The sequence below is a fragment of the Gambusia affinis genome, linkage group LG10, assembly GCF_019740435.1.
Source record: "Gambusia affinis linkage group LG10, SWU_Gaff_1.0, whole genome shotgun sequence".
In the NCBI taxonomy this organism is placed as follows: domain Eukaryota; kingdom Metazoa; phylum Chordata; class Actinopteri; order Cyprinodontiformes; family Poeciliidae; genus Gambusia; species Gambusia affinis.
Window position 1 is genome coordinate 9,493,688 of NC_057877.1, and position 22,688 is coordinate 9,516,375.

At 38.8% G+C, this 22,688-nt stretch overlaps 1 protein-coding gene across 1 annotated transcript; it reads left to right on the forward strand.

Moving 5' to 3' along the window:
* The first annotated feature begins 6,255 nt into the window (after positions 1–6,255).
* On the forward strand, positions 6,256–22,262 carry mef2b (myocyte enhancer factor 2b). Its single transcript, XM_044129096.1, has 9 exons — positions 6,256–6,499; positions 11,892–11,961; positions 13,782–13,985; positions 14,473–14,601; positions 14,737–14,920; positions 15,686–15,834; positions 16,053–16,167; positions 18,066–18,162; positions 19,651–22,262. Exons 2-9 carry the CDS (start codon positions 11,908–11,910, stop codon positions 19,961–19,963), a joined length of 1,245 nt encoding a protein of 414 aa, XP_043985031.1. The 5' UTR covers positions 6,256–6,499; positions 11,892–11,907; the 3' UTR covers positions 19,964–22,262.
* The last annotated feature ends 426 nt before the right edge of the window (positions 22,263–22,688 follow it).

The window sequence follows — 22,688 nt, forward strand, 5'->3', positions numbered from 1 at the left end:
GGCACATAAATGTGTGTATATAATAAAAGGCTCCAGTCTACTTTTAGATTAGCCTACTTCTTATGCTGTAATATGAACAGCCAGCCTCTCCTCGTGAAGTGATTAAAGGATTACTGCTGGTCTTTTCAACAGGACACTACATTATCTACTGCAGGTAGAATAAAGCATCTAAACTGAGGGGAGACAAAATAAACAACGTGAATGCTTTGGGCGTTCTTAGAATTTCTTGTGTTCAGAATGGGACCTTGTTAGCTGTAAGCTACATTGAAGCTTGAAGACTTTGCAGGCAGCTGATATCTCTCTTTTGGCTTAAATTCCCTATGTTGTAAAACATGCTTTTTAATTTTTGATTTTTGTTTAGCCTTTTTGTAAATCCTCTCTCATGTCTGCAGAAAAAGCATGATCTTTCAGAGATTTTTTTTTTAATATGACAAATTTTTTGCCAAAAATTTGCCAAATTTTTTACAGAAAGTTTCTTACCATTCAATTTAATCCAATTTAAGGGAAATTCTTTTTTTTTCTATGTGCTCTTCATGAACACAGTGACAAACCACAAGCACCTTGACACACTTAAAGCCTGTGACTTTTGTTACAAAGGCCTGTCTGTTCTGTTACAAGTTGGGGGTTGGTGGGAAGGTAAAGGTGTAACCCTTATTCTGCTGAGATGCAGATAAGGCTGTAGCTATAAAGACGCACAATGTGGAGAATTGCTCTCACACATGTACACTGACCATGCAGGCTATTTCTGAATCCGACAGCTTTACCACATGCTCTAAAAGGGACGTGGCTGATCTTGTCGAAAGCAGAAGTGAGAAGTTTCAGGAAAATGAAAAAAAAAAAAGATGAGAAGATCTCAAAGGCACCTTTATCTCTGCACAGCTCTTCTCCTTTACTTGATTTATCGCTGATTCCAAGTATGGTATGGATATGGTTGTGATTCGATTACCCCGACGGTCACCGCACTGCTAGAGGTTTCACCTAAAGTCACAAACAAAAATAAAAAAATAAAATATGTGTACAAAATCCCATTTGGAAACATAAAGTTTCCTCTCCACAGCAGGTGATCTGCTTCTTGTATGAATAGAGGGGGACCTGGCATTATACTTCTGCAGATGAATCCTGAAGGTATAGACTGTTGGCGGTCTGCAGGGGATGTTGCTAAGTATTGCATCAGATGTACAGTTTGAGACTAAACCCCTCGGGATTTCAGAACTGTGTGTCTGAACCCGCATTTTCGAGTGTGTCTGCGCCTGCATGCTGTCTGTCTGTGTGAGATGGAGCTGTTATCCACACTCACGCAGATTATCTCTGCTAATAATTTGTCGCCCTATTATTTTTAGGAGGACCATTTATTGTTGTGCCTCCCAGAAATAGACAATAACGTGGCTCATGCAGAGATTCATTTATTACCTCTAAATATAACAACTGACCACATGTTTTGATTTTGGTCTTCCTATTTTTCCTTCTTTTTAAAAAAAAATTTGTCTTGATACTTGCTACTGGGCACCTGCTTTTTATATTTTATAGCTATGTTTAGGTGATCTAATCCATTTTAGCAACAGATTCTGATGGCCCACATGCTTGTTCATAATGAGAGATTTGAGATTTACTTAGAAATGGTTCACAGAAGGCTACATGCGCCTCGCAGTAAATTAGAATGTCATAAAAATGAAATTCAGTTAAATAATTGTATTTTTTTTCTCAAAAAGTGAAGCTTCAATGCTAGAATTATTACAAGGAGTGGTACACTCCAAACATTTATTATTGGTGATTTGGTGATCACAGCTGAAGAAAACCCAAAATTAGGTTTTTCAGAAAATGAAAATGTGACAAATTGTCAACTAAACAAAAAACGAAAAAAAAAAAGATTTTAATACAAAAAAGTGAGGCTACTGAAACATATATCTTTGTACTGAACAACAAATGCTCTCAGGGTTGTTACTTATCCAGCCTTTTTTCGCATGAATTACTGCATCAATGCAGCACAGCATGGAGAAAATCAGCCTGTGGTTCTTCTGAAGCCTTCAGAAAGCCCTAGCTAATTTAATTTTGATCCTCAGCTCATCCACATAACTCTTTCGTGTTCTGTCTTCCTCCTGATGATCCTCCACTGACTCCACCCCACTGAAGTTGCATCAGGGAATCTTCTGCAAGTTAAATGATTGCTTCTTTTATTGACTTTTACCAATTTTAGTCGACACTGCAGAGTTTCTAGATTAATGTACGGCGGCATCATGTGGCAGACAAGAGTGGCCTGCACAGGATAGTGAGGGGAGCTGAACGGGTCACTGATCTTTGGGGCCTCCCTCTCTGTGCAGGATCTATTTCAGGGTGGCAGCAGGAACAGGGCTCTATATATATATATATATATATATATATATATATATATATATATATATATATATATATATATATATATATATATATATATATATATATATATATATATATATATATATATATTTATATATATATATATATATATATATATATATATATAAACTAATATTTATAAATATATATTTTTAAAATTTAATCAGTAATACTTTTATGATAAATTTATGTCAGATCATAATTTATTGGTTAATGTCAACAAAGACATGTTGAATAATGTCAACTCTGTATTAGAAGTGTCATGATTTACCAAACGACACTTTATGACAACAGTCATCAATATTCGTGAAGACTTACTCATGTTCATGACGGGTGTTATGTCATGGTTATAAAGGTGTCATGACAGTCTTATTCACAACCTGTCAAATAAAGTGTTAGCATATATGTATGTGTGTTTGTGTCTCTTTGTGTGTGTGCGTGTGTACATGTATTGTTTTCACATTACATCTGTTTAATAATCCCTGATGAACAATATGCAGTTTTTGCATACTATTTGCTATTCAGCGACATGAACATAAATTGATTGGATTTTATTCGATTCTTGCCACAAACAGGAATTCAGACGCTCCAAGGCCTGAGCTCGTCTGATTCTTCTCTTCCTTATCAGTCTGATGCAAACGCAGACAGATCAGTAAAGTACACAAACCTTTCTGCGTTTTCTTAGCAGGTGAAGTCCAAATGTTTCCAAGCGCAGCCAGAACAAGGGCTAATTTGACCACAGAACAAGGACGGGCTGTCTTTTTGTTCATGTGAGGTGAGCTTGTACCAACAAAGTTATGAGACTTTAAAACACAAAGCCAACATGTAGAATAGAGTTTGAGATTGCACTAGATTCGGATTTTCAAATGTTCTTCTAATTTATACACCAGTCATGGTGATGTGAACGATCTTTCTTCAACAGAAGACTGAAATGGTTGAACTCTTTGGATTTTTAGTGTCTTCCCTCTCAAACCTCCTAAATCTTTTCGTAATATCTTCACTAAATGTTTTAAGATACTAAAGTTGACTGCTATTTTGCACTGGCCTATTCTTTCTTGAAAAGATGAAGCCTTTGCTGATCTCTCCCCTTTGTGCTACACTGTGACACCCTCATGTTTCACTAAATTATGGACAGGACCTTTCACACCTCTGCCTTCTGCCTTCTGCCTTCTGCATTTGAAAATGCAATTTCTGCTAACTTCTCAACTTTTCAGGAAATTATGCATATGAATTTATTGCAAGTTTGCCATCTAACTATCGTACCAGCTAAAGGTTTTGGACACAGGCGATACGGCTCACAGCTCAGGGTGTCAGATGTCACGGGGCGACTCAGGAACTCCAGAGAGAAGTTGCGTCAATAGGTCTTGTACTTTTTTTTCCTTTTTTTTGCATGCCTGGTCTGTGGGAAGTTGGGACAAGGGTAAGGTATTGTGCATGAACTAAGCACTTCAAAAGCATATGTATCTTAGCTTGCTAATGATGTTAATTTTTGTTGCTATTTATAAAGCAGCTCTGGGCATTTTCACAATTTTATCAGGATTCTGAACATTTGATCAGATATAAGTCAGAATTCAAAATATTTTGACTGGTTCAACCTGGACAGGATTATTGTACACTGAATAGAGACTCTTTTAAACCATATCATGACAATGCTGGGAAGACGTGCAAAATTTGATAATATTAGTAAACATCGGGGCAATGATATGACTTGGGATAAAAGACAGTAGTAATTTACTGAACCAAATTACTACTTCTTCATCTTAAAAGACTTTTTATGCTGCATTAAATTGGTAAATTTGTGGCATATCGTGCAACCTTTCTTAAAATCCCATTTAAGATTGAGAACCCCTTTTTTATTTTTTGTAAAACACAGAAAAAATACATAAACGTTTATTTTGTTTGGGAGTTTTTTGCTAAATAAAAAATTACTCTTCAAAAGAAATTGAAATTAAAACTAAGTCAGACAACATTAGCATACTATTTGATTCCAGAAATATGAAAACTTTATTCTGTGCTTTCAGTTGTTATCTTCAAATAGATATTTCCATTATTTTTATAGAGAGGTGATGCCAGTTGTATAGTTTTTACAATTTTTCTTTTGCATCTTTAGGACCAAGGTTTTGCTTTATATGTGAAATATATATATATATATATATAATATATAATATTATATATTATTCTTTTGGCTCTTTCATTCTGTAGCACTTTGAAAGATGTCTTAAGATAAGTCAGGCTTCAAAAACACATAAATACGTGACCTTCTCTCTAATATCTGCTTCATGATTATGCAGTGTTTGGTATTTTAAACTCACTTGATATCCAGGTTGCAATCTCTAAAAGGGGAAATGACTCTGAACTGCTCACAAGTTTGCAAATGGTGACGACTTTTCACAAGAAGTCAAGGCTTTATATAGCATTATATGTTGCAAGGCTTGGGCAGCGTAAATCAACATTTTTGTTGCTATGGTCTTAAACGTACAGAGGAAATGTTCTTTTTAAACATTTTAATCAAAACCAGTCAATACCATTTCTGGCATACCTAACAGATTTAAGTTCACTATTAATGACATAGGTCAAGAAGTAGATGATGCAGATTTTAAAGCTTTTCCAGGAATCAAATTCTTCTAGTTATGCTCTGAAACTCAGTTGCCTTAAGCATTTCTGGCGGACTGAAGATAATGTCAGTTTGATAACTACAGAGCTTCATAATAACACCATTCTGACTGTTAAACACAGAGGAGGAGCTGTCATGGTTTGGGGTTGTGTTACTGACCTGACCATGATGGAAAATGAGGCATTATTTCATGATACTGTTTTCTGAGAGCGTCTGAGCAAGCGGGCTTCAAGATCCAGAACTACTCTGTACTGACCCAAGAAGATGCACAGCGTTTATCTATCTCGTTTTCATATCAGTTCCTTTTAGGCTGAAGCCACTACAAGATTCATAACCATCCGTAAAGATGTTCCTGTAATTAACACAGACATTTAAAGCAAAAATGTATTGCATTATGTAGTTTCATGCAAAAGAAAACATGTTAAAATAATGTGACATTAATTAATACAGTTGAGACAAAGACTACAATCACATAGATTGACATCGCTGTTGTCATTTTACAACAGCAATTCCCATGCCATAAATATCCATGAACAAAAAACAACAAACTGTGGAATTGCAGTGTGTTTTATGGGTGAGAGTGTGCAGCAACATGTTGGGGAAGGGCAGTTAAGTTAACCTAAATTACAACTCTCCAGCACTTTGACGTCAAATTGTAGAAATGCTTTTATGGAAAACCTGTGTGGTTTCGACATTTTTTAAAACAGATTTTGCTACATTGAAGCCAGCACACGCATGTTTTAAATCTACTTTTACTAGCCTAAATTATCATCAGCGTGTACTTTTGTAACTATTTTAACAGTTTATGTGGGATTTCGGATGAAAAATGGCCATATCATATATATACCATTTCAAGGCGCATTTAATTTAGCCCTTTGCTAAATATAAATATAACGTTAAATATATAAGCACGTAATGATTAAAAGTTGAATTTAAATGGCACTTTCCATTTGCACCGCAAATTCTGCCGACCTTCCTTGTGAAGACTTTACAGTCAGTAAAGAAAAATGACATAAAATAAAAATGTTCAGAAATTGTCCCGGTCTGGACTAGTTTGTCTGCTTTGTCTTTAAAAGTACGACAAACTAGTCGTACTTAAGTATTTATTTACTTAACTTTTTGTTCAAAAACTGCGGGTATGTTTCGGAGAGGGGTGCGTTTGAATCTGGATGGGAGGCGGAGGGGGACTGTGTCCAATGGCAGGGGCGGGGAGGCGGTGTACGGTGGCGGGGAGGCGGGCGGCGCAGCAGCAGCGGCCAGCTGTTGGAAAGCGGCGCGCGGTGCTCCTGAACCTCCCGCTGCGTCCGCGTCAGGTGGATATTTGTTCATCAGCCCAGCAGCAGAGTGCACGTCGGGACTCCTCCTGCTCATTTCAGTAAAGATCTGCGGTTCTTATTGTCAACTTCACGTTTCTATTTTCTTGTCTCTCAAACTGGTCAAGTGTGACGTAACACTTACTAAACAAATCAAGTAGGAACATAAAGAGAGGACATCGACAAAAAAAAAGGAAAGGTAAGCTTGTTAACGGCGTACGTTTAGATATTGCCATTGTAGAATTTTTTGGGTGTTTTAAGGGAAATGAGCAGCGTTTCCTTGGGCTTCCTGTGCGGCAGATTTCATGACACAGCTGTGTGTTAAGTACCTGTTGCTGTGTTATTAAGAGCTGTCTGTAGATCAAGCTATATTAGACAGAGGTGCATGGCAACTCGGGGACAGGCGGGCTATTCTTAAACGCTCTATTTTGACTGACGTAAACAATACATTGGGTTTAATAATGCACAAACATTTTCCCCATTTTCGTACCGTGCCATTATTTTTAATTCTAAGGTTATAGAGGTCATTGTTTCAATTTACATCTCTCCTTTGTGAAAAATGGCCCATGCCATGATACCTCCTCTTCCAAATTATACAGATAGATAGATAGATAGATAGATAGATAGATAGATAGATAGATAGATAGATAGATAGATAGATAGATAGATAGATAGATAGATAGATAGATAGATAGATAGATAGAAAGATAGATAGATAGATAGATAGATAGATAGATAGATAGATAGATTTTTGCAGGAAATTGAGGTCGTGCCATTTTGTGGTAAGCTTTCACTGACGGCTGGTTCCTATTTGCAGAAAATAAAAATTCTTTAAATGGCTGCCCACCAAATACACAATGTCCTGAAATCTTTCATTCTCTATTTACAGAAAGGTCAAATGTCCTGATTGTGCCCAGAGTATGCACCATTGCTTCTCCGATCAAAAATATCAAGGCAATTGAATTATCTCCAGTTAAAATTAGACAAAAATTTCCTCACCATTACAGCGCTCTGGCCTGTCGTGAGTTTATGAACTGTCTGACCCTCAAGCTGACACACACACGCACACACACGCACACAAATATAGGCTTTTGTGCTACATAGATGTGAATTATTAAGAAGCTATGAGTGAACATAAACACATTAAAAATACATATGTTTTTAAGAAGTCTAACTACATAACTCAAACGTTTTTTTTAACCCAAAGTTGATGCAGTACAACTTTGGGATCTGGAGTGCTTGCGTTTTTTTTGCACGAGAATTAAACTCCAGTTATCAGTAGGTTGACTGTATCTCTGCTTGGACTCACCTGGTGCTGATTTTCTTGTCACTCCTTCTCAGTCCATCTCTTTAGTTCATTTATTATTGGAATCCCTCTTTTGTCTTGAGTGCCACTTAGGCAAAAAAAAAAAAAACTTTCTTAAATTGAAAGGAGAAACCGAAGACGTCTGCACAACGTCTATACATGCCACATAATTTAGCAAAATATAATTTTGTACAGTATTACAAAGTAGTCTTCTGTTTATGTGACCTTAATGGAATCCTTTAAACTATCCGTGATTTGTTTGCATTTCTTTTGTTACATCTCCAAAAAAAAAATAAAAGAAATACAGAAGCATAGTTTAACACTACTGCAGTGATAAAATATGGTTAAACATGAGGTACAAATAATGTATTTTTAAAAGGCTGCTTGTAAAATAAAAAAATACCAATAAAAGATGCTGTTCAAATCTGACAAAGCTGCTCCCGCCATTGGCTGAGCCACTTTCTTATAATTCCTAAACTTTACTCGATCTCTCCATACCTGCTTGGTGTGGGGAGTCTTCCGCAGTGGTCATCTTAATTTTAAAAAAGTTAAAAAATCTCAGGATACAATAAATTGTCAGAAAATGAGCAACAAACACTGAACAACTAACATTGTGGCGCTATTTTAAAAAGACTGCAACTGACCTAAATATGCAGAAACGGTTTCCTGGACTTTATTACAGCCCTGTGGAAATAGGATTTCTGTTACCAAGTGTTACTGAGTGGTAAACATAACCCTATGTCTATGTTGGTGTTGCTGACATTCATGTTCGCTGCATGCTCGCTTCAGAGGAAGGATTTCTGTGAAGTCAATGACTCAAGGTGGCCCGCTGCTCTTAGGTACCCTGCTTTTTACTAAGTGGTGTTAAATGATCAGCTATGATTAGGAGCAATAATGCTATTATCAGGGTATTTTATTGGTGCTGGACTTGACATTCAGACCTTCTTAGACTGAATTGGCCTGGTTTGAACTGCATTTGAACCTGTGAATTTGAAAATAAGTTTGTTTTCTGCCAAGTACCTTGAGGCTTTTGCTGGATGTTATGTTAATGCAAATTAAACTAACATTTTCCCCAAAGATCGGCTCATATGCTGTTAAAGATCTAACCCTTTGAGGATTAAATATTGTTGGTTTTGAACCTTCCCTAAAAGTACGCTGCTTTGTCAGAAGTTTTAAAGGAAATGGATTTTTGTGTCTCTAGCTACATTTACAGAATTCAAAAATATTTTCTCTGGAACGATCAAACTTTAGTCAGTTGTAATCATAATTTCATATTGATTATGATGTTATGCACATTGCTCCTGCTGCGGTTAAATTTTGCCAGCACTTGTCTGAATTTTGTCAAGTTTTTGTCAAGAACATTAATAATATTGTTTTACAGCAAACTTAATAACACAGTGAGTCAGTGTCTCTTTTTAAACACATGTAGGCTCCTATAGCCACATGTAACACGCGTTAATTCCTGATGGCTCCCTGCACTCTCTTTTGATGTCAGATAATCAGGTATAATCTGCCTCAGATGATGTGCCTGCACGTGTTTACCAACTTTCTGAAACATTTACACGCCACCATGCTCTGAATGACTCATGGAAAGAAAACCATCAAAGCAGAACCCTCAATTCTGTGCAAATGCCCTACTTTTTTCCCTTTCTCATTCATGCGTAAAGTTTACTTCAGCATGATCACATGGTGCATACAGTGTAAAACAGTCAGTGTGAGTTAATTGGAATCGAACTAATTGAAATGTACCTGTTTGATTATTTTTTTTTCTTCTTTTTTCTTTTTTCTGCATCCTGGTGCAGTCCCTGGTGATCCGCAAGAGGATCCCGGTGTGTTGCAGAGCATACCTGCCGTACCGGGAGTTGGTGCCCTGTGTTTTCTGCTGTCTTTCGGATCTAACAGTCGTTTTCCATCACAGACCCATGAGCAGTTTTCTTTATGTGCAATGAACCCTCTATGATAGTACTTCTGTCTCGTATTCACGAGGTTTTCAAGTACATGCAAACGAGACTTTTTTTTTTCTTTTTTTTTTTTCCTTTTCATCTCCATCTTTTCTGAGAGACGGCTTGCTCAGGAGTCGACCTGCGAGATGAAAGGTCACAAGGAGCAGGTAGATTCTGGTTGCCTTAGAGATCTGCACACACGCGGACCTCAAATAGCCGTTTTAATATGGGAAATCTTGTATTATGAGCTGTGAGGCGCAGTCAGGCTTTTCCTGCCCGTCTTGGCCTTTAGGCTCTTGACAAACCTGTGAAACCACAAATAACACTGCAGCCAGCTCTGCGCTGCCTGGCTGGATGCGGAGCTATATTTACTCATTTAGTGATGGTTTTTTTCACAGAGCAGTCTGTGGCACTTGATAGCTGTAATTTGGTTATTTGGAAGACGAGGGGAACCTTCTGTAAAGACGCGAGATAAAGATCTTTTTGCGCTGCTTAAAACATATGTCCCACTTCCCTGTCTTTCCACCCATAAAATGTCTTGATATGAGGTTAAATTGTCTCACTTCTGGTGTGAAAAAAGCTAAAGAGCTTGGCTGAGGCCTTGTGTGAATTCTTTGTGGTATCAAGGTTGTCAGTCAGATAGACCAACACTGGTTTTTGTGGTCCTATTTGTCCATTACGTCCTTTGCTTTGCCATAGCGAAACAAAGGGCATCGTAGGTTTAGTGACGATGTGTCACATGTCCGGTGCATTGGATTTCATTTAACTTTATAAGGTCATTGTCAAAGAAGCGTATTCCACCAGACGTGACCCAGATGCCTTTGTGCCAAACTTACGTTGAGGGGCAAGCGGGCACTTCAGGGGTCATGGGAACATGGGCGCCATATCCGCTCAAGCAGCATCAGCAGGGGCAAGCGACTAAATTTAGAAAACTCTGCTACACATCTAGAACTAAGGGGGAAAACCAGGGAAAATTCCTCAGGGGGTTGGAGATGCATCGTACGGTCATCGTGAAGTCAACAATAAGAGGTACAAGTTAGTGTTTTGCTGCAAAGCACGGGAGAGTCCAGCAAAAGTAGCAGGTTTTTATCTTCTATAATGCCATGGTCTGTAGCAGAGGAGTGAGAGCGAGGTTTTTGACACCAAGTAAATAAAGAAAACAGAATTTCAAAACATTCTCAAGCCAGTCGCAATCCATCCATGTCTATGCTCTCTGCCCTTCAGAGTCCCGCTTTTTCTCCGACCTAGCTGTGCATGAGAGAGGAGTGGGTGGCTCACGTCGTCGGGCCATGTTTCAAAAGCACACCCACGTGCGCGCACACACACACACACACACACACACACACCATTTTTCTTCTACTGTTTGGTTTAAGCTATTGCCTGCTGAACCTCTAAAAAGGAGCCGTGGACTGTATTTTTAACCCCGTCTCTTGGGGCCAAGCGGTGTATTCGAGCACCGCGCTGCTAGGCTGGGGAGAGGGGGGGAGTAACACGCACAGACTGAAAGAGTCTGCGTGGACAAATGGTCTGGCAAAAGTGGCTCTGACTTCAGACCACATCGCCTTATGGTGGTAAAAATAAACAACCCCCCCCCCATGAACTGAGAGGAAGGAACCTGAGTCACTTAAACCAAACGGAGGATATTTTCTCATCAGAAATTGTGAAAGACTTTTCTTGTGTTTTTTTAAAGAAAGGTGAATTTTGCTTGAAAAAGTAAATAATTCTGTAAAATCTTAAGGTATGCATTTTTTATTTTAGTTTTACGTAAGCAGAAATAGGCTGAGTTAACTCCGTCAGGAGTCAGGATGTAGAAGTGTTGAACTTAAATATGTGCGTTCACGTAAGAATAGAACAACATAGAAATGTCCTTTATTCTTAGATTTTTTTAATTTATCAGGATTTTGCCTAAGTGGCACACGAGACGCCGCCCCCAAGAATCCTGTGTTGCCAGTTGCCTTCTGGAGTCAATAAAAAGTCCAGATGTGTTTACTTTAATTTTTTAAATATAAATCATGTCATGTAAGAGCCTCATAAGTTTATTAGAGAACTTAATTATTGAACAAAATTGTTCAGTGACAGACCACGCGTCCAGCTTTTATTTAAAAGTGGCAAGACAAAACAGTTGGTGGAAGAAAGCCATCAGAAGTGCCAATTGCAGTTTCCAGAAAAAACATAAATGATGGGACCAACATCCTGCTGAGGAAACATGGTGGCGGCAGCATCATGGTATGGGGATGCTTTTTTTTGTTTGTTTTTTTACCTTTAAAGGGAAGCTGGCAGGTTTGTGACAAAAATGCAAAATAAGTTAAAAGTCCTTTTAATCAACTGTCATTTGTTTTCAGAGTCGTGGGAGAAGACATGGGGAGAAAGAAAATCCAAATTTCTCGTATTCTTGACCAGAGAAACAGACAGGTGAGCCTTCACATACCACTAGCATAACTGTCTCATATTTTTTTTTGTGAATTTTTAAAATCAGTCTCATATCTGTTGCTAAGAAATGTTTGATACCAAACTGACTTTTTTTTTTATTCTCTTGATATTCTCTTGTTCCTTATTGAAGTTCACTCGTTCAGCAAAGCAATACAATACATGGAATGTCTAACGTGCTTTATCGGGCAAATTAAAGCCACGAAGATCAAAACTCAGTAAAATACGTTCAGGAAAATCAAAGCATAGGAACGGTCTAAAAGAAGCGGCTAATCCAACATAAAAGATCAAATTAAAAGCCAATGTAAAAAAAAAAGTGTTTTCATCTCTTAAAGCAAAATACCGTAGAGACTGCAGTTTGTTATTTTCAGTGCACATATTTTTACCAATATTCTTTAGATTTCCATGTTAGAGATAAAGGGAAAAATATCCCGTGATGTTTTGCATGTTCAAAACAACCAGAGCGAAAACTGCCCTATCTGACATGTAAATCGTCGCCATGTGATGCGATTAAAATGTTCTGCTTCTACGCATTTATGAACTTTTGCGTTTAGTCGGAAGATGACTTTTAGACTTCTGATTAGCAGATAGGCAGAAAAGCTCATTGTGCTGCATTTTGACTAGGAGGGGTTTTCTTGTTTTGTCTCGGGTTTACACTTTGCTGCATCCCTGCTAACCTCTGCACACCTCTCAAGTTAAAATAAAATACTCTTTGCTAACTTTTAGATTTTTATGACATAGATACAATGCAATATAAAACATTTGTATCTTCAAAATATAAAGGAAATACTTTCAGGAGTAATAATATCTTGAAACTACTATCTAAGTCTTGACAAGACAGAAATAGTGCCATCAAAGTGGCACTATTTTGCTGAATTGTCTGTCAAGAGGAGGCAACTTCTTCTATGATGGAGTGCTCTAAGTCTAATCAGATCTAAGTCCTGGTGTCAACAACTCAACATTTCTTATTGTCGATAAAATTTTGTAACCTGCAGAGGTTTTAGAAAATGAATTGAGGACACCAAAAGGCCAAAATGGAAAGAGGAAATCGGCTTCGGGATAAAGAAAATAATTATGTTAGAGTCAAGAAAGTTTACGCAAAGCAGTTTTTTTTCTACTTAGACACTAGACTCTGAGGTGTTTGTGCAAACCTGCAGTTTAGGGACGATTACAGTTTAAAAATACACAGCGAAAGCCGAGATAAAAGAAATTTGAGGTCACAACAGAAGAGGACTGATGTTCGCAGCTTGTCCGTTGAACACTGTTCTTTTTGAGTTATTTGAATCTGAGATATTTTGAGTATCTTACATGTGTGGTGAAAGACGGTCCTTATTACTGTACATACTGTGAAGTCCATGTAGAAAGTGCCTGTTTGAGGATGTGCTCCTTACAGTTAAGATTTGGGATCAGCAACCTTTTTGGTTTAAAGAGCTAATTTCACCCCGATGCTATTTAAAATAAAATTTTTCTGGATCTTATAAATTTGAACAAAAATTTGAAAGTTAATGAAATTCAACTTATTAGATTTTAGAACAAAACAAGTCATCTTTTACGAAAAAAAAAACAAAACAAAAGAACATTTTTTGAACGAAGCCACCTGAATGAACTCTCTCTCCACTAATGAAAGTCTTTTGTCATTGGTGCCCTTCTGTTGTACATTCGCATTAAAAACATGCAGAAGAACTGATGAATGAACTAAAAATGACCATGTCAAGCTCTCAAAAGGACATACAATATTGCATTTATTCACAGCATGCTGATTTGTGCTTTGCTTGTTTGTTTTTTTTTCCCCTTCACTGTGGAAGGTGACCTTCACTAAGCGTAAGTTTGGCCTGATGAAGAAGGCGTACGAGCTGAGCGTGCTCTGTGACTGCGAAATCGCCCTCATCATCTTCAACAGCACCAACCGTCTGTTCCAGTACGCCAGCACTGACATGGACAAAGTTCTGCTGAAATACACAGAGTACAGCGAGCCGCACGAGAGTCGCACCAACACCGACATATTGGAGGTACTGTGAGAGCTTTGTAAAAGAAACCCCATGAAATTAGTAAAAGAAAAATCAAGTGGAGGCCAAACACATCAGTTGTTGCTAAATTAACATCACAAAAAGACTGTTTGGAGCTCAATAATTGGGTGCTTTTATATTCCACATATAGTAGAAGGGTCACAAACTTGCATGCCATTAGTATATATTTGAGTTTGCATATGCGCATCTAACAGTGCCAAAAATACAAGCGGTAAGAGAGAATGTTGGAAATGTAATTGGGATAAGAAACAGAAAGAGGAAAATCTGAATTTATTCTAACTGGTGTTGCCGTTGTAGCCCTGCTAGAGTTTAATTAGCAGAATCTTTTACAATGTTTTATGATAAAATGATGCACTATAAAGTTATAGATTGCAAACTCCAAAACAGATCTACTCGGGAGGATGTGTTTCTAAACCATTTTTCCATGAATGGCACGTTTCAATATGCAACCTTTTTTATTCTGCATCAGACGCTGCGCAGGAAAGGCCACGGCCTGGACTGCTCCGAGCTCGACAGCGAGGAGAGCGCGCAGGCGGCGGCCGACAAGTATCCCGGCAGCGACAGCATGGATCTGTCTGTGGCTCGCCAGCGCTTCTGCGTCAGTCCACACACACTTCTGCTTTCACTCGACACATTCGACACAGATTTTTTCGCAGCACAGATGCTCAAGTGGTGACAGTTTAGAAGTTGCGCTGTTGTTCTGATCCTCTGCGCCTTTCCTCATGCCTTTCAGCCTCCCTCTCTGCTGTCACCGGAGACTCAGTTCCTCGTGTCCGCCGGGTGTGAGAACGGCTTCCCCAACTGTTCGGCGTCCGGCGCAGCGTCCCACCGGCCCCCTGGGTTTAAAGCTCTGAGCTCTCGACCGGGTTCTGCGAGTCCAGCAGGACCGCACGCGGCGTTCATGTCCCCGCATCCAGGTGTGCACAGCAGCTCTCATAAAACACCAAATGAATATTTATTTTTTTATTTTTTTTACAAAAGCAAAGCCTGAACAATATCTTAACTCATTTACAAAATGACATTTCATGCTAAGTCAAATTTGAAACATTTATAGTAGAGCTTTCCATTTGAGGCAGAGTGAACAGCATAAAAAAATCCATTCAGCATTCTCTTATATTCTCACAGAGTTCACAGTGAATTTCATGCGTATGCTGTCAGCCCTCTGTGCAGCTGGCTGTGAACTCACAGGAAGTGTGTGTTTGTGTGTGTGTGTGTGTGTGTGTTTCTGTGCATGTTTGTGTACACTAATCCACACATGCAGTGAGCCTTTTTTTTTGTTTTTTGTGAAACTGGCCTTCCACCAGTGTAACAGCAGCTATAACCAGTTTTGTGGTTTTTGCACAGAATGCATCACACCTGCCTATCATGTCGGCCTCTTTTACAATTTTCATCTTTACCTGCCGATTGCTCGTAGCGAGTCAGAATAATTTTGGTTTTAAATGACAACATTTTTACCTCTGTCATCTCGAGACAGATTCTGTTACGCTGCAAAAAAAGCTCTTGTGTTTTTTTTGTGTGTGTGTGTGTTGTTTTTTTTACCTGCATCAAGAAATGTATTAGTGTTGAGCTTTTAGTTTGCAGAAGAAGGAGGTGAAGAATGTGGCACTTAATAAATGAGTCGTCAATAGGTGAAGTAAGCTTTGGACTCCATTCACGCACCGCTGGTCTCTCCTTTTGATTAGGCATCGGCTACTCCGTGTTCTCCCACGGCAACCTGAACCGAGCTCTGGACATGAAAAGCCCTCCTCCTCTGAGTCTGGGCAGCGAAAACCTGCGGGCAGACGCTGCTAATCAGGCCATGGGGGCCACAAGAGTAAACCACAACTCTGCTGTGAGTATCTGTTGCGTTGCGATCAAAATGAAACAATCTGCCACTTGCTGAGCTTATAAGCCAAATGCACAACTCTTTTACCTGCCAGTTGTAACATAATTTCACAGTTTGCCTTCTCACTCATCCTCATCTCTCACTACAATAGTAGTTACAAGTCACTAGGAGTGACGTCATTGCACATTTTGTGTTTCACTATTTGTATTTCTGCTGATCATCAGAGGAGTCTGCTGTACCAGGGCCTGCACAGCAGCAGTTCGATGGTGGCGATGGGGAAAGCGGGTCTCCTGAGTCACAGTTTGGGGGGCTACGGGCTCCCCCATGCTGGAGCCTCTGGTAAATCTGTTTTCAATTATTTTTCTCTACAATAAAAAATACAGTATATATATACATATATAATACAGTGTACACAATGCTTTGAAGACATTTGTGTACCCTCTGTAAATATTTTCTTTTCAAATTTTTAATTTTAAGTTGTATTGTTTTAAGTGATTTGATGTCACGAACAGAAATCAGTGCATAATTGGGAAGCAGGAAAAAGAAAATATTTTTTTTTTTTTTTTTTACAAAAACAAAATCTGAAAATTGTAGCTTGTGTTTACGTTCTGCCTTCCAGACTAAACTTTGTTGGAATACTTCCTGCCAACTTCCTCCTGAGCGGTGGATATCTATAGCTCTTCCAGAGTTACCTTGCTAACCTTGCCTGGCTTGTTAGTTTAGGTTTTAAGGCCCAACCCTGGTGTGATTTTAACTGGCCCTTTATTTCTGCTGTGTTTCTTGGTATTTATGATGCTGTTTGTTCACTAATGTTCACCAACACACCTATAAGGCCTTCACAGATCAGCTGGATTTATACTGAAATTACATGACAAACAAGACGAATCTCGAGTCTATCTGCTAAATGATACTTATGAGGGTTGCTCTGAATGTTATTTGGGGATATCAGAGTAAAGGGGTCTGAGTACAAATTCAGATCATATTTCTTAACCTATAAATATTTCTTTTATTTGTTTGCTTTAACAAAACAAAGAAAAGAAGAAAATATTCATTATTATTCTTACCTTCCCAATTTTTCACTAATTTGCATCAGTTTGTTTCCTTAACTGATTATTTGTTGCTATAGCATAATGGATATGCAAAGGACCCAAGGCTAAGGTCTAAGCTAAAAGCTGAAAAGCCCTCAGTAAAGCCAGGCCCAAGATAAAAGTTATACTCGACTTGTATGTAAGGCGGACAAATTTTGACGTCACAAGACCACAAATGTAAATGCTTGTGCTTGAGGTGCAGTCAACCTGCTGCTTTCTTCACAAGTTAAGACTAAAAATGGCAGGTGACACTAATAAGAAAGTGACACCTCTATTGCATCGGGAACTACATCCATTTTAGAGACGGATCTCGAATCTGTCAGTAGTTTCAACTTCCCTCTTCTATTTTTCTCTTAAGCTTTTTTATGTTTTTTTTTGTGATTATTTTTAACTTTCCTGGTTTACCAGCACAGTGAAGCCTCCTCACAGGCTCCTGACTTGAGCTCGCTCATTCCTCAAAGGCAGCTTTCAAACAGCAATTGGCAAGTTGGCGTTTTCCGAATGGTCAACAGCATGTCCGCGCGGACTTCTATGAAATCTGCAAATGAAACCATAGATGTCATTTTTCACTCCAAAAGACTGATGGAGTTTGATTTTGACGGCGTAATTATGAAAGACAAATGTTCCAGCATACCCCTACACCAAGAGCTGTTTGGAGACAACCAAGGACATCAGGTGACATGAAGTGACAGTGCATGAAGTTATGCACCATTGTAAAGTGTGGCCTCGAGGTTCTGCTGTCAAGCTACTTTTAGATGTGTCCCTGGTCATGGACACCTGAGCTGAATTCCCAGATAAACTCCTCAGTGTACAACGGAGCCTTGCTCAAGTTTTGAAGCAGAGACGCATCTTAGAGACGCAGTACACCGACCCGCAATGACTGGAGTTTTACACCCCTCATGTAAAGAGTGAGGAATACTTCAGGAAGCCTCAGTTTAGTTTGCTCAACCGAGCAGCGAGTAGTTTATTGTTCAGTTTTTCAAGCTTTGCGCACAAATTAAAAGCAACAACTCTAAGAAAGGAAGCTGGTTTGAGGTACTTCCTAAAATCCTGCTATGTCTTTTCATGCAGCGTAGTTGTTTTGCTGTTGTTGTCTCCCGTGTCTCGGAGATGATTTTCTTGACGTTCTTGTCTGTCTCTTTGTTTTAGAGTACAGCCAGCCTGGTTTCTTTCACTCCGTCAGTTTACAGCGAGGACCGGTGAATCCCTGGCAGCATGAGTCTCAGACTTCTCATATCAGCTCAGGGTAAGTCATAAAGCTGGTCCTGTCTCTCGTTCAAACCTTCATTTCGTAGCGTCCACCTGTGTTTCATAAAATTAGGGCAGTAAAATGCATGAACCTTTCTCGCAGCGATGTAACTGATTTTCTCAAGAGAACCAGCTGTAGACGTATATTTTATTTTAAACAAGAGGAATAACGTTGCAGGTTTTGACTTATCAAAAGGAGACACATCTACATAAAACTACTTCAACACTGAGAGACAGAGTTCTGTGACGGAAAAGGGGAAATATTGTTTTTATCTGTCAGGTCACTGCTAGTCAGACTTCTCTATGTGGAAAGTAAAACCAAAATTCACACTAGCTCTAATGAGACGATAAATCGTGAGAAACGAAAAGAAAACTCCCAGATGAAGTGTAAAAGCGAAGCAAATGAAACATAAAATAGTATTTGTTTCTGTCTTTCTGGTAGCCAACCCCATGACATGCGAAGCGTTTGTGGATCTCAACCTTGAAATAGAAACTGCAGGCGCCTCGGGAGGAAGTTGTCTAAAAGTCTTAAAAACCCTGGTTTTCAATCTGTGTTCGCATCTGAATCACAAATGCGGAAGTCAAAGTAATAAGTAATTAATTCATTGATAAAAATGCATGTCACACTGTGAAAACAGGAAAGACCGAAGTACAAAATAGAAAAAATAAAAACTTGTTTATGCTTTCAGAATACTGACTCATCATTTCTTCTTCTTATAAATGCAGAAATTATGTGTAAAAGCACCACATAACTGTCCCATATTGTTTCCCATTGCAAACACAAACGTCTTTGTAGTTTTTAGTGAGTTCATGAGAAAGAATAAATAAAATAATGTGTGTAAATATTTAGAGGAAGAAAATTGTGGCTTGCATGCATCTTCAGTCAGTACTGCAGTAGAGTCAGCAGTTTGTCAGATATCTTTTTTTTTTTTTGCCACAATTACATCAGCAAATGTTTTGGCGCACGTCTCAACTAGCTCTGCATCTTTGTAGAAAAGCACCACCTCTGTCAGATTGGCTCAACTTTGACGTTTACAAGATCTTTCCAAGCAATACGTGAAATATGATTTGATCTGAACTATTTCTTTGTAGCTCTGGGTGTAAGTTTAGAGTCATTGTTCTGCTGAAAGGTTTGCAGTGTCCCTTTATGACACTGCAAACTGCAAACAAACTTTATTCCAAAAAATTATTTTCTTCTCTCAACTCTTCTTTGAAGGATATTTTTTTAAACATTTTATTTTATTTTAAAATCCTTTTTCTTTGACTTTACACTAATGAGATATTTTGAGTAGGTGTGTAAAACATAAAAGCCAAGAGGCTTGCTGCTTTCTCATGATAAATTTGCAAAAAACAAACAAACAAAGAACAAGGGGAAGGAATAGTTCAGCACTGTACTGGACACTTAACTAGTATCAGTGATTCAGCAGGATGATGGCCCCTTAGTGTGAATGTGCCGTTAACTAATACTTTAACTTGTTGTTCCCAGGATGTCCAGCGGGGGGTGCTCCTTCCCATCTCAGTCTTGCTCCTCCAACTCCTCTCATCTTGCCTCCTTGAACCTCAGCATCAAATCGGAGCGAAGCTCGCCTGACCACATGTGCTCTCCGTCCTCCCCTCGTCTGCACCACCTCAGGCAGCATTCGCCCACGGGCAACGGCGACGTGGCGCGCCACAGCCCTCCAGAAGCCCACCCGGCCAACAGGACGAAGGAGTTTCCCAAAGCCGGCTACCCGCAGGACGGAGAGGAGCGAGGGCAGCCTGTCAGGCAGCTGGAGATGAGCGACGGCTGGCAGAGATAGCCAGCTGCCACCGCCTCCCGCGGGGTCGAGGTGTTTTCTAGAGCGTCCCCCTCCAGCCCCGTTGGGGACGTCTTGTCTCGCAGAGCTGGGCTCTCCAGGGTGGGAAAGAAATCCTCCCTTCAAGTCACTCGCTTGATCCCACGAGGCGATAGACGCATATAGACTTTCTCCTTTTTTTTCTTTCTTTTCTTTGGGATTTTTCTGTATTTTGACATAATCAAAATACAGTTTGATTATGTGTTTTTGTTTGTTTGTTTTGCAGCTTTTGGAAAATAGTTAAAGACTAGCTGAGACCAGGTTTTTAAACTGGGGAAGAATTTTCCCCAGTTTAAAAACCTGGGACAAAAACTTCCCCAGGTTTTAGGTTAAAGGTTTCTGAAAGTACATTTGGCCTTTAAAGCAGCATCTCTTCCAAGTCAGGACTGAACCAAGACATGAAACACCCTTTTTAAAGGCTATGAATAAACGTTGAAATTTATTTTATTTTAGAAAGTGTAGATTTAAAAAAAAAAATGCTTCCTACACTATGAGGATTAGTATGTCAAAATTGGTTTTGACTGATCAATTTTGACTAATTGATCAGTCAAAATCAGACTTCTAAATTGTAATAAAAATGGCTTTTGAAACTAACAAACAAGAGGCTTAATTCAAAACTTAAGGATTCAGTCTGACACATAAATAAATATCTTGTTCAAGAAACAGTCTAAAAATATGCGGTGAAGTAAATTTTTATGCAAAAGCAATGATTTTTATTTTTCATTCTGTTCTTCAATCATAAATGTAAACTTGAAAAGACTAATTTTCCCCGTGTGAGAGCGGCTCTTGTTCGCAGATTACCTCCGCGATGCCGGCCTACTCTGTTAACGTCTAAACCATTTTCAGACTCCATGTGAACGCGCCTGTCTTGTTTAAAGCAGAGTTCTCAGAATTGGAACCTGATGCTTTTTCTTCTTGCTCTCAGGTTTGACAAATTTAAGCTTTAACTCTCTTTTTTTTTTTTATAACTTCAAATGAGGGACTTTTTTTTTTAATGATGCACAAATATGATCCCCAAGCTTTATGTTGAATCCTGCGAAACCAAAAGAAATATCCACATAGTCCTGTGCACACATGTGCAGCCCGGGTAAGGATATGAAAAAAGAATTAGACATTGATGGTGGCAGCAGCATGTCACACTGAAAGTCCCGGATCCTCTCTTATCATCTTTGATGAGCTCCTGAAATGACCAGGGTTATTTGCCTGATCGGCTATTTGGCTTAATTTGCTCACATGTCTTGTTAAAACATCTGGAGGCGACACATTTTCAGTTTTCTGGTAGGAGTCCAGTAAATGTCCTTAAGTCTTCTGGTGTTTACAAAAACAATAAACACGTGACGAACTGTAGCAGGTTTTCTGGAAGATTCTGCAGAAGATAATTAGCATCATAGATACTCCACCATACTTAATTAGATAGTTTCCCCGACTTGGCTCCCCAAAAATAAGTCGATGTGTAGATACGATTTTAATATTTGATAGTTATGATAACTCCCCCTGAAAAAAAAAAATTCCCCATTTGCTTAGATTTTCCTTCTTCCCTCATTCTGTTCACTGTCTGTTGGCACAAAATACATGCCTTACTTCTAACAAGTTGCCAAAAGAAATGGGACTCATTATTAAATTAAAGTTTGCATTTTTCAATGTAATACTACGCTACATTTAAAAAACAAAACAAAACAAACAAACACACAGTGGACTTATTGTATTCATCTTTAATACCAATAATAAATGTGGACGGGTGCTGAATTGAACATGGTCAAATAAGACTTTGTTACCATGGCTGCCGTCTCTCGCCTCTTCATGTTGTAGATATTACTGCTTATGCTGCTCACAGATATGGGACAATCTTTGCTTTTCTATTGTTCTGCTCTTTTTAGCTCCATCTGGTTCATTGATGTGTAGTAAAAACTGCCGGTGGGCGTTCAAAAGACCTTCAGATCATTTCCTCTTCTTGTCCTCTAGGGGGTGGTATTATGTCACACTATCGCACCTAATAAGGCTCAGAGTGTATGCGGTAAGCTTTCTGTTGCTGATTGGTTAACTTAAAAAAGGACGTCCATGACCTGATGGAGGCTCAAGTTCATGTTTTACCTCAGCGAAAAGAGGTCGCCACATCGAACCTCTGCGGCGAAGTTCGCTTTGTTTTTATGTCATATATCTAAAAAAAAATATGTTTTTATTAGTATTCTTATTTTACTCCAGATTATTTTTTTTCCAAATGTTTGTTGAGTTCCTCTCCAGCAGAACAGAGACAGATTTTTATTTGATATTTGTCGTGAATCCATTTAAATAAAAACAGTTTAATTTGTACCTTATGCTCCTGGTTTATTTCTCTCTCACTTTTGTCTTTTTTTACGGTTTTTTTTTACATCTAACATTTAGTTAAATATCTCGCTTTGAGGAGAAAATGCGAATCCGTTGCCTGTTTCGCGTTGTCTGAAGGCTGATAAAAATGCCATTTACTGCGCACCTTTTATGTTTCCCTTTATTTCTTCTCTTCTCACCTAATTTCTGTCTTTTGAACCCACATGCAAACACACTCCCTCATTATCATGTCACGGCCCTGTCATGCTCCTCACCACGCAGCCACCAGAAAGTGGCGAGCGAGAATGGGCTGCTTAAAAGCCCTGAGACCTTTATGTCTGGCTTGGAGAGAGAGGAAAAAAAAAAACTCAAATTGTTCAGTATA

Bases quoted from the DNA above. Each gene is read 5' to 3' on its own strand.
- mef2b (XM_044129096.1), top strand. From the start codon at position 11,908: ATGGGGAGAAAGAAAATCCAAATTTCTCGTATTCTTGACCAGAGAAAC. The intron at 15,835-16,052 runs GTGAGTATCTGT...GCTGATCATCAG, and splicing joins GAGTAAACCACAACTCTGCT to AGGAGTCTGCTGTACCAGGG. The intron at 18,163-19,650 runs GTAAGTCATAAA...TGTTGTTCCCAG, and splicing joins ACTTCTCATATCAGCTCAGG to GATGTCCAGCGGGGGGTGCT.